General features: G+C 42.3%; 1 protein-coding gene across 2 annotated transcripts in view; it reads right to left on the reverse strand.

The window, feature by feature from the left end:
* Positions 1-17,301, reverse strand: part of LOC115139296 (tyrosine-protein phosphatase non-receptor type 14) — an 85,675-nt gene that overhangs the window by 33,978 nt on the left and 34,396 nt on the right. For both annotated transcript variants that reach the window (XM_029676500.2, XM_029676501.2), the window contains exon 3: positions 14,932-15,107. In XM_029676500.2, coding sequence (XP_029532360.1) covers positions 14,932-15,107 — 176 coding nt within the window. The remainder of the gene's footprint in view (positions 1-14,931; positions 15,108-17,301) is intronic.

Consider the following 17,301-nt stretch of genomic DNA (forward strand, 5'->3'; position numbering starts at 1 on the left):
ATCAGACTCACGGTGGGAACGTAGGGTGTGTGTGTGTGTGTGTGTGAATCTGAGATGGCAGACACTGCTGCCCTGTCTACACCCTGACCCCTGCATGCCCCTTTCACAGCTAGCTCCCACTCCCTCTCTCTTTCTCCCACTCTCTCTACCTCGCTCTCTCTCTCCCTCTCTCAATTCAATTCAAAGGGCTTTATTGGCATGGGAAACATGTTTACATTGCCAAAGCAAGTGGAATAGCTAATAAACAAAAGTGAAATCAACCATCAGTAATGAACATTAAACATAACACTCACACAATGTTAATGCCAATATGCAGTGTTTTAACAATATGCAAAAATGTGAAATATGAAAGAGAAAATATACAAATACAGCACCTTCAGAAAGTATTCACACCCCTTGACGTAGTCCTCATTTTGTTGTGTTACAGCCTGAATTCAAAATGGATTCAATATATTTTTCTCTCTCACCCATCTACACACAATACCACATAATAACAAAGTGAAAACATGTTTTTAAAAGTTTTTGCATTGGAAATTAAATACATACATTTCTATTTTACAAGTACTCACACCCCTGAGTCAATACATGTTAGAATCACCTTTGGTAGTGATTACAGCGGTGAGTCTTTCTGGGTAAGTCTAACAGCTTTCCACACCTGGACTGTACAACATTTGTCCATTGTTCTTTAAAAAATTCTTCAAGCTCTGTCAAGTTGATTGTTGATCATTGCCATACAGCCATTTTCAAGTCAAGCCATAGATGATTTTCAAGCCGATTTAAGTCTAAACTGTAACTAGGCCACTCAGGAACATTCAATCATCTTGGTAAGAAACTCCAGTGTAGGCTTCAGCTAGTGTTTTAGGTTATTGTCCTACTGAAAGGTGAATTGGTCGCCCAGTGTCTGTTGGAAAGCAGACTGAACCAATTTTTCCTTCTAGGATTTTGCCTGTGCTTATAGCTGTATTTTGTATATTTATATCCCCCAGTCCTTGCTGATGGCAAGCATACCCATAACATGATACAGCCATCACCATGTTTCCCAAGATAGCAGCTACTCTTCCAAAAATTAAGGCAGTATAATACATTACAATGAAAAAAAATAACATTAAAATACATTTGACAAAATATTTCACAAAACATGTGTGTGCCGATTAATTAGGGCCGGTTTGGCCGATTAATTAGGGCCGGTTTGGCCGATTAATTAGGGCCGGTTTCAAGTTTTCATAACAATCTGTCACGCCCTGGTTGAAATATATTGTGTTTATCTTCATTTATTTGGTCAGGCTAGGGTGTGACATGGGTTTATTGTGGTGTGTTTCGTCTTGGGGGTGTCTAGCTTAGTCTATGGCTGCCTGAGGCGGTTCTCAATCAGAGTCAGGTGATTTTCGTTGTCTCTGATTGGGAGCCATATTTAGGCAGCCATATTCTTTGAGTATTTCGTGGGTGATTGTTCCTGTCTCTGTGTTTGTAGTCACCAGATAGGCTGTATAGGTTTTCATGTTCCGTTTGTTGTTTTGTATTGTTCGTGTTTTTGTCGTTCAATAAACATGTATGGAAATTACCACGCTGCATTTTGGTCCGACTCTCCTTCGACGGAAGAAAACCGTAACACAATCGGTAATCGTCATTTTTGGACGCCGATTATGGCCGATTACATTGCATTCCTTGAGGAAACTGCGTGGCAGGCTGACCACCTGTTACGCGAGTGGGGCAAGGAGCCAAGGTAAGTTGCCAAGGTAAGTAACCTTCTTATAAAAAACAATCAATCTTCACATAATCACTAGTTAACTACACATGTATAATGATATTACTAGGTTAACTAGCTTGTCCTGTGTGGCATATAATCAATGCGGTGCCTGTTAATTTATCATTGAATCACAGCCTACTTCACCAAACAGGTGATGATTTAACAAAAGCGCATTCGCGAAAAAAGCACAATCGTTGCACAAATGTACCTAACCATAAACATCAATGCCTTTATTAAAATCAATACACAGAAGTATATATTTTTTAAACCTGCATATTTAGTTAAAAGAAATTCATGTTAGCAGGCAATATTAACTAGGGAAACTGTGTCACTTCCGGATTTAACCATATTTGTGACTAAAGGCTCGTATTTCTGTATTTATTATATTATAAATAAGTCTATGATTTGATAGAGCAGTCTGACTGAGCGTTGGTAGGCGGCAGCAGGCTCGTAAGCATTCATTCAAACTTTACTGAGTTTGCCAGCAGCTCTTAGCAATGCTTGATTAAACGCTGTTTATTACTTCACGACTATCAACTCCTTAGATTAGGCTGGCAATACTAAAGTGCCTATTAGAACATCCAATAGTCAAAGGTATATGAAATACAAATGGTATAGAGAGAAATAGTCAACGTGTCATAATTCCTATAATAAACTACAATCTAAAACCTCTTAACTGGGAATATTGTACCACCAGCTTTCATATGTTCTCATGTTCTGAGCAAGGAACTTAAATGTTTTTAAAAAGGCGGAGGTAGCGGTCCTGCTGCTGGGTTGTTGCCCTCCTACGGCCTCCTCCACGTCTCCTGATGTACTGGCCTGTCTCCTGGTAGCGCCTCCATGCTCTGGACACTACGCTGACAGACACAGCAAACCTTCTTGCCACAGCTCGCATTGATGTGCCATCCTGGATGAGCTGCACTACCTGAGCCACTTGTGTGGGTTGTAGACTCCGTCTCATGCTACCACTAGAGTGAAAGCACCACCAGCATTCAAAAGTGACCAAAACATCAGCCAGGAAGCATAGGAACTGAGAAGTGGTCTGTGGTCACCACCTGCAGAACCACTCCTTTATTGGGGGTGTCTTGCTAATTCCACCTGTTGTCTAAACCCATTTGCATGTGAAATTTATTGTCAATCAGTGATGCTTCCTAAGTGGACAGTTTGATTTTACAGAAGTGTGATTGACATTGTGTTGTTTACGTGTTCCCTTTATTTTTTTGAGCAGTGTATATAAAAATCGATCGATTAATCGGCATCAGCTTTTTTTTGGTCCTCCAATAATCGGCATCGGAGTTGAAAAACCATAATCGGTCGACCTCTAATATAGTTACATGTAGCTATGGCTCTATGTAGTACAGTGTGCCTCTCATAGTCTGTTCTGGACTTGGGGACATGTCTTGTGGGGTATGCATGGATGTCGGAGCTGTGTGCTAGTAGTTTAAACAGACAGCTCAGTACATTCAGCATGTCAACACTTCTCTCCTATACTTTGAACCATGAGAGAGTGACATGCATATGATTAATGTTAGCTCTACACATACATTTAAGGGCCAGCCATGCTGCCCTGTCCCTCTGTGTGGCACCTGACCACATGACTGTGCAGTAGTCCAGGTGCGACAAAACTAGGGCCTGCAGGACCTGCTTTGTTCATATTGTTGTTAAGAAAGCAGAGCTGCGCTTTATTATAGACAGACTTCTCCCCAGCTTAGCTACTGTTGCATCAATGTTTTGACCATAACAGTGGTCTCAGCACTACGTCAGCTGCTACAGCGAGTGAGATCACTGCGACACATAACAAAGAGCTGCAGTCAGTTTCAGAATAGGTGGCAAGAAAAAAACTAAACTAAAAAACATTGTATTTGGGACAAATAATTTACTTAACCCTAAACATCAACTAAATCTTGTAATGAATAATATGGAAATTGAGAAAGTCGAGGTGACTAAACTGCTTGGAGTAACCCTGGACACACTGGTTTTACTCAGAGCCAGTGTGATGTCATAAGTAAACATTGAAAATAGTAAGGGGCTGCCCTGGGGAATGCCTGATTCTACCTGGATTATGTTGGAGAGGCTACCATTAACAAACATCCTCTGTGTTCTGTTAGACAGGTAACTCTCAATCCACAATATAGCAGGGGGTATAAAGCCAAAACATATAGGTTTTTCCAGCAGCATATGATCGATAAAGTCTAAAGACTGAAGTCTAACAAAACAGCTCCCAGTCTTTTTTATCAATTTCTCTCAGCCAATCATCAGTCATTTGTGTAAGCACCGCCCATGTTGATTGACCTTCCCTATAAGCATGCTGAAAATCTGTTGTTAAAATAGCATTGTAAAATAGCATTGTATCTGGTCAAACAGATTTTTTCCCAAAGATTTAGTAAGGGTTGGTAACAGGCTGATTGGCTGGCTATTTGCTTCCCTCCAGGCCTGAGGGAACACACTTTACTGTAGGCTTAGATTTATTTTATTTTATCTTTATTTAACTAGGCAAGTCAGTTGAAAACAAATTCTTATTTTCAATGACGGCCTAGGAACAGTGGGTTGACTGCCTGTTCAGGGGCAGAACGACAGATTTGTACCTTGTCAGCTCGGGGATTTGAACTTGGCTACCCTGCCGCCCCGCCATTGAAGAGATGGCAAATAGGAGAGGCAATATCGTCCAATATCATTCTCAGTCATTTTCCATCCAAGTTGTCAGACCCTGGTGGCTTGTCATTGTTGATAGACAACAATCATTTTTTCACTTCTTCCACACTCATTTTACTGAATTCAAATTACAGTTGGCAATATCAGTGGGTTTTGTGAGGAATGAGCGAACTGATTCAATGAATGATAGAGCTGAGTTCGCCTTTTTGGCCAAAATGTTATTTAAGGTGCCCCAAAGCATTTAATATCATTCTTGGTATAATATATCTTCATTTCATAGTGTACAGTGGTTCGTCCTTTAAAAGTTGCAGTGTACTGCGGCGCAGCTAGCATGGTGCCGCAGAATTCTATGGCATGTTATTTAAGCGTGAACCTCTGGTACCAATAATGCTAATTAGTGCTACTTTGACCACCAGAGGGCATATTTGAAAAGCATTTGATAGCCTTCAATAGTGGCTGTACTAGAGAATGCAGGCACGCGGTAGACCAGGGTTCAATTCCCCGATGGGGAGGAAGGAGTAGACTGTCCTTGTAAATAAGAATTTGTTCTTAACTGATTCCATGTGTGTTATTTCATAGTTGTGATGTCTTCACTATTAGTCTACAATGTAGAAAATAGTAAAAATAAAGAAAAACCCTGGAATGAGTAGGTGTGTTATGGATCCACAACTAAATAAACATTGTCATTTGAAAGAGTATTTTTATCATTATTTTATTAATGAAAGCATAAAGATGCCATTATTAGTTACATTGTTTTAGTTTGAACGTGCAGCCTGGCACTAAGAACAGAACAGCGGGAACGTTTCCCTAGCTCCATTATTAGTGCAATGCCCCTTAAAGTGTTGCCAGCAATGCCCCTCCCCCTTTCTCCTCCTCCCTTCCCCATGGGCTAGGTCGGTCTTCTGTGCGTGGCTCTGTGGTCCATCCCGTGCCCCCTGCCCTCATGCCTTGTAAGTCGCTCTGGATAAGAGCGTCTGCTAAATGACTTAAATGTAAATGTAAATGTAAACCTCACGCACTTCAAGTGGATACAGCTGGAGAACGGCAAGGCAATCCCATTGTGCGCCACTCGGGAGCCATGTACAATATAACCAATATATATTGTCCTGCTAATAACAGGGTTAATAATATATCTGTGAGAATATCCAACAGGATTTTTTTATCATTCTAAATTAATAATAATAATAATCGCTTTGTTTAAAAAATAACAATATTTTGGGGATGATTTTGTTTTCAAATAAGGTAAAATTAGTGATGAAAAGACCATTCTTGAACATGGGGTAAGACATTGTTACTAATTTGTAAATAAAGCCAGTTTGATATTTAGAATTATTTGTTTTTGTTTTTAGAGGATGAGAAACCAAAAACCTACAATCATCTCATGGGTCTCCCAGTCGAGGGCAGCACGGTATTGAACCAGCATCTGTAGCAACCATTGCGCCACTCAGGCGCTGTATAACGTGACCGGTTGGGAGTGGCCTACAGTACTACAGTAAGACCAAAAAAATCCTAACAAAATAAAATAATAAAAACCTTAGTGTAACAGCAGTTTTAGTAAGTAATACTGAAGTCGTGCACAATTATCAGTTTCTATTTAGGTTTATGTCACCCATTCATTGTCAGTTGGAGACACAGTAGGACCCAAAAGCATAATCAGTGCTCTAACTCCCCCTTGTGGTGGTCTGGAGCAATGAAGAGATGACGCAGGGTACCGTACTAAACCACAAATGACCTCTATGTCCCGCAGCATAATCACAAAACATTTAGTGGAGCAACCACTGTAGTTTCTTCTTCTTTTTGTTCTGTTTAAGTCACATGATTTCTCAATATGCAGTAGGTTTGCAAATCAGTTATGCAGCCAGGTTTGCCATTCCTTTAGCCACATCCCTCTCAACCATACAATTTGTCAATCAATCCACAGGGATATAACAGTTTTTACAGTCATTTTCTGAATGCTTATAAGTAACTGGAGTACGCAATTTCGGAAATGTGTAAAGTGCAGCATCTGGTTGATCCTCATTACACACCACAGAACAGCAAATATGATGTACATCATCAACACATGAATCACTAAAAAACCTTGTGTAGGACCTCTTTTACACAATATTAGGTCCAGCCTTTGGAACTATGGTTTTCCTAGATATGGCTACCATATTGTGATCACTACATCCAATGCCTTTGGATACTGCTTTAAATCAGATTTCTGCAGCATTAGTAAAGAAGTGAACAATACATGTGGATGATTTCATACCTGTACTGTTTGTAAATACTCTGGCAGGTTGACTGATAACCTGAAGCAGGTTTGAGGCACTGGTTACAGTTCGGAGCTTTTCCTTGAGTGGGCAGCTTGATGAAAGCCAGTCAATATTTAGGTCACCCAGAAAATATACCTCTCTGGTGATATCACATACATTATCAAGCATTTCACACATTATCCCGATACTGACCAGAATGGGCTTTAGGTAAGGCAAGTGAACCTGTAGCCATATTACTTCAACAGTATTTAACATGAGATCCCCTCTAAGCTTTACTGCAATGTAGCTCTGAATATAGACCGCAACACCATCCCTGTTGGCATTTCTATCTTTTCTGCAGATGTTATAACCATGTATTGCTACCAGTATATCATCACAGGTGTTATCTAAGTGTGTTTCAGAGATAGTCAGTATATGAATGTCATCTGTTATTAGCACGTTATCGATCTCATGAACCTTGTTTCTTAGGTGACATATGTTAAGGTGGGCTATTTTTTGCACTTTTTTGGGATGCTTGTTCGTTTTCATTGCTATACTGAACTGCTTATCGGAAGTACACACACTGATATTTATGATAGTGCAGGGGTAAGCTGCACACAGCAAACTTCCTACTAGGGCACACCGTAGATGCATGATTACTACATACAATTGATATAGGATCGACAGAGGCATTCAGGGGAGTTAGAGTGACATAAATTAGGTTACTTACAATATGACTTCAAACGCTCCTGGGACAATGTACATTTGCTGCAGCACTACGACAACTCAGTCACACAATGGTAGGGATTATCTGAGCAGGGCTTGGGTCATTGATTATAAATCATTGTCTCAACGCAGCCTTGCGTGGACAGAGTCCAGGAGCCAAGATGATTTGGATGGACTCTGTCATTTTTATACAACGGGACACAACTTTGGGAAGCATTGGAGTTAACATGTGCCAGCATCCCTGTGGAATGCTTTCGACACCCTGTAGATCCCATCCTGGATGAATGTTGAGCATGAAAAACCCAGCAGCGTTGCAGTTCTTGAAACAAACCGGTGCGCCTGGCACCTACTACCATACCCTGTTCAAAGGCACTTAAATCTTGTGGGGCTCCCGAGCGGAGCAGCAGTCTAAGGCACTTCATCTCAGTGCTAGAGGTATCACAACCGGCTGTGATTTGGAGTACCATAATTGGCCCACCGTCGTTATAGGGTTTGGCTGGGGTAGGCCGTCATTGTAAATAAGAATGTGTTCTTAACTGACTTGCCTAGTTAAATATATATATTTTTAAATTGTGTCTTGCCCATTCACTCTCTGAATGGTACACATACACAATCATTGTCTCAATTCTCTCAAGGCTTAAAAATCCTTATTTAATCTGTCTACTCCCCAATCTACACTGATTGAAGTGGATTTAAAAAGTGACATCAATAAGGATCATAGCTTTTACCTGAATTCACCTGGTCAGTCTATGACAGCGATTTCCAACCCTAGTCCTCCAGTACCCCCAACAAGTACACATTTTCATTGTAACTGTCACGGCAGACTAGGTGTGTAGATAGGAATCAGGTGCAGAGAGCAGAGAGGTCCATCAAAGCCCTGTCGTTCCACCCCGCTCCTGCGGCCAAGGTCCCAGAACTCCAGGGCAAAGTCCTGCGCGCTCCTCGTCTCCTGTCGCAGGTGGAACAGCCGTTCAAACTCGGGGTAGTGATCCCTCGCCAAGTCTGGGCCATTCCACACTGCATTTGCCCACTTCAGGGCTCGCCCCGTCAGACAGGAGATGAGGACGCTCACCTCCCCTGAGGGAGTCGGACGGACGGTAGCTAGGTATATTTTCAGTTGGAGGAGAAACCCCTGACACCCAGCCACCGTCCCAGCATACTCCCTGGGGAGCGCCAGACGCAGGGCCCCGGAGCCATATGCTGAAGCAGGGGTAGGTGGTGCTGGTGGAGGGGGCCCTCTCCCATCGGTCCATCCTCTCCATCATCTGATCCATGGCGGACCCAATCCGGTGAAGAACGGTGGTGTGATGGAGGACCCTCTCCTCCATTGATGGGTGTTTTTGTAATCTATTTTGTAATTCTATTTTGGATGCAATCTGAATGGAATTGATGGAGAGAGAGAATGACTGGGAGAGAGTGCTCACGTATGCACTAATTTAAATTGGGCGGTTGGATTTAAAGCAAGACATTAGAGTGATAGGCTGTTTTAAAACTCTGCAGCTTCAATTTAAAAAGACGTTATCTTTACAAAAGTGACCTGGTCACGTTAGTTCATCTTTACAATAAAAAAATAAGGTTACCCCCAAAAGCCAGATGGAGATGTGTAAATTAGATGGAAAGCCAGATGGATATGTGTAAATTAGATGGAAAGCCAGATGGAGATGTGTAAATTAGATGGAAAGCCAGATGGAGATGTGTAAATTAGATGGAAAGCCAGATGGATATGTGTAAATTAGATGGAAAGCCAGATGGAGATGTGTAAATTAGATGGAAAGCCAGATGGATATGTGTAAATTAGATGGAAAGCCAGATGGGTATGTGTAAATTAGATGGAAAGCCAGATGGATATGTGTAAATTAGATGGAAAGCCAGATGGATATGTGTAAATTAGATGGAAAGCCAGATGGATATGTGTAAATTAGATGGAAAGCCAGATGGGTATGGGTAAATTAGATGCACAATCAGTCATTATATTAATGTAGCATAGGCTGTGCTGCAGCAAATGTAGGTCTACCTGTTACAAGACAAAAAGTTCCCATGATGAGATGATATGTCTACATGCATTGTGAACTGCATTCCACACTGAGATGGGTTGTCTGTCCCCACTCTGAGTGTTGATGATTGATCACGCAGAAAGCAGAGAGAAGGCTGTAGAGAAGCCAGATTTAGACATCACATATCATTTAGCGGTTACATTTCATGTCATGCCGTTCATATAAATAATTTATTAGAATTTACTGGATTCCCACAGTTATTTATCACGGGAAATGGGAGTGGGTTTGGGTGGTAAATTTCTGTAAATCTCAGTAAACCGGTTCCTGCTATTCAACCCTAGTCTGTGCTGTCTGGGGTGTGTGGACTAGCTCTCTGAGCTCCACCATCTCTCTCTCCAGCTCTGTGGATTTATCTCTCTCAACAATAGAGGAGCAGTGCAGTAGTGGGTCTGTTCAGTGCTATAGGTTGATTCTCCTTTTGGGGCTGCACGTCTGCGGGGCAATTTGCGGTGGGGGTGTGATTAGACTCGCTCAGGATGGGGGAGTCGTCACCAAGAGTGAGCTTCTCCTGCTGCGCTCTCTCTTTGATCCCATAAAAGTCCTGCTGAAACTGTTTGAGTTTGCCATACACCATCCCTGTGCAAGCCTTGTACACGTTGGCAGAGGTTGTTTCAGTTTCATGGTCCTCAATGTTTCCACCATGGAGATCTGTAGCATCTGTTGGATTATAGCTTAAAATATACTTATTCATGTTCAGAATTTATTGAGCACTTTACATGTATAAGAAATGTATATGTTGGAGTCAATGAAGGGTGAATAGGAACTTGCTGTATGGAAAGTTACTGAGTGAGACAAGGGGAAGTGTAGAAAGTTAATATTCTGTTCAAATGGAATATTTGGAAGGAGGCAAAGAGCAACAGTCTAGTTTCAGTTCCTGATAAGGCAGGTCAGTTGCTGAGGATCTAGGACCATGTGGGATGTGGAACTCAACTCGAGATAAGGTCAACAGTTAAAGAGAGAAGACACTGCTCGGAGGGGGGCCACACACACACACACACACATTTCTAAACCCATGAGGGTCCTATACTTAGGCAGGGCCATGACAATAGCAGTAAGATGAACCTAACAACAGAGAAGGAGTGTCTATCTTAGACATGCAAGGAGATGACTGCCTAGTTGGAAGGTATACAGATGTACTTGTCTGACTGAGCTTTTCAGAACCTAACACCTCTCTCTTGACAGAGGTGTAGTGTGCTCTTTTAGCACTGTGCCATGCCAGGGGAAGGGGTGGAAAATTAAGCTGCATATTTTCCCCTCTTTCTAACAATCAGCAAATAGTGTCTCTGAATTGTCCTTGAGGAGCTTCTTTTTACACTTATTCCATGCAGTGTTCTTTTTTATATCTAAGGGGTACTGTACTGTGATGACCTCTGCAAGGGAGGAAGGTATGGAGCAGAGGGCATCAGAGGCCTCTGCATTTGGGTGGGGGAGGCCGTGATGCTCTGCTGCCTTTGTTGGGTTCAAGGGTTTCACACCTCTCACTTCACACCTCAGAGCAAATTGAAGTTGCAGCCGGGACGTCTGTGCTGTCCTAGCAAGCTTTGTAGCTTAGTAGCCTACAATTAGCATCAAGTCATTATATATAACAAAATATCTAGAGATTATTGTCTTTTCATTTTGGGCTTCAGAAGTAGCTTCAGACTGAATATTACTCACTCAGTTCTGGGTTAGATGGTATTTCCAGGTTTCTGCTATGTTTCTTCTGCAGGTTTTGGTTTGGAGTGAAGGTTTTGATGTAGCGGGTAGTATCCTGTATAAGTCCTTGTGACTTATATACACTACCGTTCAAAAGTCAACTGATCATTAGAAAACCCTTTTGCAAATATGTTAGCACAGCTGACAACTGTTGTTCTGATTAAAGAATCAATAAAACTGGCCTTCTTTAGACTAGTTGAGTATCTGAAGCATCAGCATTTGTGGGTTCGATTACAGGCTCAAAATGACGAGAAACAAAGACCTTTCTTCCGAAACTCATCCGTCTATTCTTGTTCTGAGAAATGAAGGCTATTCCATGCGAGAAATTGCCAAGAAACTGAAGATATTGTACAACGCTGTGTACTACTCCCTTCAAAGAACAGCACAAACCAGAATAGAAAGAGGAGTGGGAGGCTCCGGTGCACATCTGAGCAAGAGGACAAGTACATTAGAGTGTCTAGTTTGAGAAACAAGTCCTCAACTGGCAGCCTCATTAAATAGTAAGCCCAGACCTCAATCCAATTGAGAATCAGTGGTATGACTCAAAGATTGCTGTACACCAGCGGAACCCATCCAACTTGAAGGAGCTGGAGCAGTTTTGTCTTGAAGAATGGGCTAAAATCCCAGTGGCTAGATGTGCCAAGCTTATAGAGACATACCCCAAGAGACTTGCAGCTGTAATTGCTGCAAAAGGTATCTCTACAAAGTATTGACTTTGGGGGGGTGAATAGTTATGCACGCTGAAGTTGTCCGTTTTTTTTGTCTTATTTCTTGTTTGTTTTACAATAAAGAATATTTTGCATCTTTAAAGTGGTAGGCATGTTGTGTAAATCAAACCCCCCCCCAAAATCTATTTTAATTCCAGGTTTTAAAGCAACAAAATAGGAAAAATGCCACGGGGAGTGAATACTTTCGCAGGCCACTGTACAGTTTTGTAATGATGTGCAAATAGTTCAAGTACAAAAGGGAAAATAAATAAACATAAATATAGGTTGTATTTACAGTGGTGTTTGTTCTTCACTGGTTGCCCTTTTTCTTGTGGCAACAGGTCACAAATCTTGCTGCTGTGATTGCACACTGTGGTATTTCACCCAATAGATATGGGAGTTCAGCGAAATTGGATTTGTTTTAAAATTCTTTGTGTGTTTGTGTAATCTGAGGGAAATATGTCTCTAATATGGTCATACATTTGGTAGGAGGTTAGGAAGTGCAGCTCAGTTTCCACCTCATTTTGTGGGCAGTGTGCACATAGCCTGTCGTCTCTTGAGAACCAGGTCTGCCTTCAGCTGCCTTTCTCAATAGCAAGGCTATGCTCACTGAGTCTGTACATAGTAAAAATATTTCCTTAATTTTGGCTCAGTCACAGTGGTCAGGTATTCTGCCACTGGTACTCTCTGTTTAGGGCCAAATATTATTCTAGTTTGCTCTGGGTTTTCTGTAAATTATTTCCAATGTGTCAAGTTATTCTCTTTTTGTTTTCTCATTATTTGGTTGGGTCTAATTGTGTTGCTGTCCTGGGGCTGTAGGTTTATTTGGTGTTTTATGTTGTACACTGAGGATATTTTTGCAGAATTTTGCATGCAGAGTCACAATTTGGTGTTTGTCCCATTTTGTGAATTCTTGGTTGGTGAGCGGACCCTAGACATCATAAGCATAAAGGGAAATGGGTTCTATAGCTTATTCAAGTATTTTTTGCCAGATCCTAATTGGTATGTCACATTTGATGTTCCTTTTGATGGCATAGAAGTCCCTTCTTGCCTTGTCTCTCAGGTCGTTCACACACACAAACACTCCGTCTCTTTCTCTCTCTTTCAATTCAATTCAATTCAATTTATTGGCATGGGAAACATGTTTACATTGCCAAAGCGAGTGAAATAGATAATCAACAAACCCCACCTCTCTCTCTCACACACACACAAACCCCTCAATCTCACTCAAGCGCTGGTGTCCACTTCCACCACTGTCTGACACTGTTTTTCTTAGCTGAAGTTGCTTTGGACAAGATCACACACACACACACACACACACACACACACACACACACACACACACACACACACACACACACACACACACACACAATCCCCCCTCCCTACCTTCCCTACACACACCTCTTGATGTTTTGATGGTAAGTTGAAAATGGCCTGTGGTGATATAGACCCATCTGTATCTGACCCCGAGAAATTCTACACAGAGGTCAAGCCCACTACGGCAACATCAGAGGGACACATTTCACCGACATCACAAGTCTGTCTGCCCCCTGCCAGTTAACCTCTAGGCCTGGCTTTAGCGAGCTCAACAGAACATCTTTAAAAAGCCATGCAGCTTTTTACATATATTTGGTCTAGTTTCCAGTCCAACTCTTCAAAGAGCCAGGCAGCTACTGTACTGTACCTAAATCTAGACAAGCTCAATCTGCTCATCCAGAGCCACACACATCGAATGTAATTTCATAATGCCCCCAGGCGGATTCTAAAGCCTTTAGTGAAATGGTTGATCTTCTGCTATGCCTCTGTAGCATAAGATTCAATGAAACCACTCACAGAGAAAACATCTCCCTCTCAAATAGGGAGCAAACCACTTGCTACTGCAGCAGACAATACGCTAGACAAATTAGATTGCGGTTTCATGTCTCGTAGTAAACAGAGGGAGGAATGTGTGGTGTGTGTGTCAGTATGTGTTCCTATAACTAGGATGTGAGGCCTGTTTTAATAAGCATTCTCTCTCTGTCTGTCTAGACATTGTTATGATACCCACTGCCTGCCCTGCCACTCCAAACTAACAGTCAGTCCTCTGAAGCAGGCTCAACAACAAGCCGGGGTTATAGAGGAAACACAATAACACTACTTAACCAGTGTCTCGGGTGTGATACAACACCATCTAATAGAGGGTGTGGTATGGTACTGTCCTGTGGCCTGTCATGAGGCATGTGAGGCCTTGGAACAGGGACAGATAATCCGTATGGTATTGGGCCATGATAGAGGATAGAAGTAGAGTGTAAGGTATTAAGGTATAGGGTGTAGTGTATGTTACCTGGTGACCTACTCCAGGTGGGACACATTGAGCACATACAAAAAGGTACAGGCCAAGGACAGTGGATGGGTATGGTATGGAGCCATGGTAGAGTGTTTGGTTGAGGGTGTAGGGTTTAGTGTGTAGGGTTCAGGCTGTAGTGTCATCTGGTGACCCAGAGTTCGATATTGCGACCAAAACAGCCACATTTGCGACCGTTTGACTTGGAAGTGCGACACACATTTTTAACTGGTCTCAAGGACGCCAATGAAAGAATGACCTGGTCACGTTAGTTTTTGGTTCACAATTTGATTCAAACGGTAATGCGCAATTGACCAAAAATAAACGGCATGGGAATGCCATGGGAATGCCCCTGTCTGTGTGTGTCAAGGCTCGATTTCCGGGCCAGTCAATCATCCCCGTCAGTGGCCCATTTGTACCAGCGAAAAAAATATTGTAATAATGCTATTTTTTAAATCTAGGCTAAATCATTGATTTTAAAAAACTGATTGATTCCAAAGGTGTTCGTTATGTCGATTATTTATCACACGCGCACAGCACACATACAGTATAGCCGAGATAATCTGTGAGGCAGAGAGAGCGCACAGATCTCGAACAGCTGGTTGATGCATGGAGCAAAGAACGACAGCGGTAGGAAAGACGTTCCACGTTATGATATCTACCAGTAGATGCTAAGGCAAGAATGGGTTTCGGTTGCAGCGTTACCTGGTCACCTGCTCAGGCAGGAAACGTTGGGGTGAAGGGTTTAGTGTGTAGGATGTAGGGTTTAGGCTGTAGTACATAGTGTTACCTGGTGACCTCCTGCTCAAGGCGTGAAACATTGGGGACGTAGAACATGACCCCGAAGAAGAGCAGTGGCTCGTTGCCAAACTTATCCAGCTGTTTCTTCAGAGGCTTCTCCAGCTCAACCCAGCGCTGGGACTGGGGCTGGGCCTTCCCCTGGAACCACAGGCCAAAATAATGGGTCTGGGGGGGAGAGACAGAGGAAGAAAGTCATGATTACACATTACAGACATACATATTATTATTGCATCTGAAAGAGGGTTACCACAGAGACAGCAGCAGCATGTCGAGAAATGTATGGTGGTCCTGCTTGAGATACAGTGCATTTGGGAAAGTATTTTTCTACATTTTGTTACGTTACAGCCTTATTCTAAAATTTATTCAATCGTTTTTTCCTCATCAATCTACACACAATACCCCATAATGATTAAACAAAATCAGGTTATTACAAATTTTAGCAAATGTATATAAAAAAAACTACTTAAACATCACCTTTACGTAAGTATTCAGACCCTTTACTCAGTACTTTGTTGAAGCACCTCTGGCAGCGATTACAGCCTTGAGTCTTCTTGGGTATGACGCTACAATCAATCAAATGTTTTTATAAAGCCCTTTTTACATCAGGCGATGTCACAAAGTGCTTTACAGAAACTCAGTCTAAAACCCCAAACAGCAAGCAATGCAAATGTAGAAGCACGTGGCTAGGAACAATTTCCTAGAAAGGCAGGACCCTAGGAAGAAACCTAGAGAGGAACCAGGCTCTGAGGGGTGGCCAGTCCTCTTCTGGCTGTGCCGGGATGAGATTATAACAGTACATGGCCAAGATGTTCAAACGTTCATAGATGACCAGCAGGGTCAAATAATAATAATAATCACAGTGGTTGTAGAGTGTGCAACAGGTCAGCACCTCAGGAGTAAATGTCAGTTGGCTTTTCAAAGCCGAGCATTCAGAGTTAGAGACAGCAGGTGCGGTAGAGTGAGAGAGTCGAAAACAGCAGGTCTGGGACAAGGTAGCACTTCCGGTGAACAGGTCAGGGATCCATAGCCGCAGGCAGAACAGTTGAAACTGGAGCAGCAGCACGACAGGGTGGACTGGGGACAGCAAGGAGTCATAGACAGAGGCATAGTCCCAGGGCTCAGGTCCTCCGGAAGGGGAGGGAGAGAGAAGTAGAGGGAGCATACTTAAATTCACACAGGATACCGGATAAGACAGGAGAAATACTCCAGATATAATAGACTGTACCTACCCCCCGACACAAACTATTGCAGCATAAATACTGGAGGCTGAGACAGGAGGGGTCGGGAGACACTGTGGCCCCGTCCGACGATACCCCAGGAAAGGGCCAACCAGGCAGGATAAAAGCTTGGCACAGCTGTATTTGGGGAGTTTCAGCCATTCTTCTCTGCAGATCCTCTCAAGCTCTGTCATGTTGGATAGGGAGCATCTCTGCACAGCTATTTTCAGGTCTCTCCAGATATGTTAGATCAGGTTCAAGTCCGGGCTCTGGCGGTGCCACTCAAGAACATTCAGAGACTTGTCCTCAAGCAACTCCTGCATTGTCTTGGCTGTGTGCTTAGGGTCAATGTCCTGTTGGAAGGTGAACTTTCGCCCAAGCCTGAGGTCCTGAGTGCTCTGGAGTAGATTTTCATCAAGGATCTCTCTGTACTTTGCCCAGTTATTATTTCCCTTGATCATAACGAGACTCCCTGTAACTGAAAGACATTCCCACAGAATGATGCTGTCACCACTAGAGGTCGACCGATTATGGTTTTTCAATGCCGATACCGATTATTGGAGGACCAAAAAAGCAGATACTGATTAATCGGCCGATTTTTGTATTTTATTTGTAATAATGACAATTACAACAATACTGAATGAATACTTAATTTAACTTAATATAATACATCAATAAAATCAATTTAGCCTCAAGTAAATAATGAAACATGTTCAATTTGGTTTAAATATGGCAAAAACAAAGTGTTGGAGAAGAAAGTAAAAGTGCAATATGTGCTATGTAAGAAAGCTAAAGTTTCAGTTCCTTGCTCAGAACATATGGTGGTTTCTTTTAACATGAGTCTTCAATATTCCCAGGTAAGAAGTTTTAGGTTGTAGTTATTATAGGAATTATAGGACTATTTCCCTCTATACCATTTGTATTTCATTAACCTTTGACTATTGGATGTTCTTATAGGCACTTTAGTATTGCCAGTGTAACAGCATAGCATCCGTCCCTCTAGTTATCGCGCGCTAACTAGCTAGTCATTTCACTTCAGTTACACCAGCCTCATCTCGGGAGTTGATAGGCTTGAAGTCATAAACAGTGCAATGCTTGACGCACAACGAAGAGCTGTTGGCAATGGCAAAACGCACTAAAGT

Source organism: Oncorhynchus nerka, linkage group LG13, assembly GCF_034236695.1.
Source record: "Oncorhynchus nerka isolate Pitt River linkage group LG13, Oner_Uvic_2.0, whole genome shotgun sequence".
Taxonomy (NCBI): Eukaryota; Metazoa; Chordata; class Actinopteri; order Salmoniformes; family Salmonidae; genus Oncorhynchus; species Oncorhynchus nerka.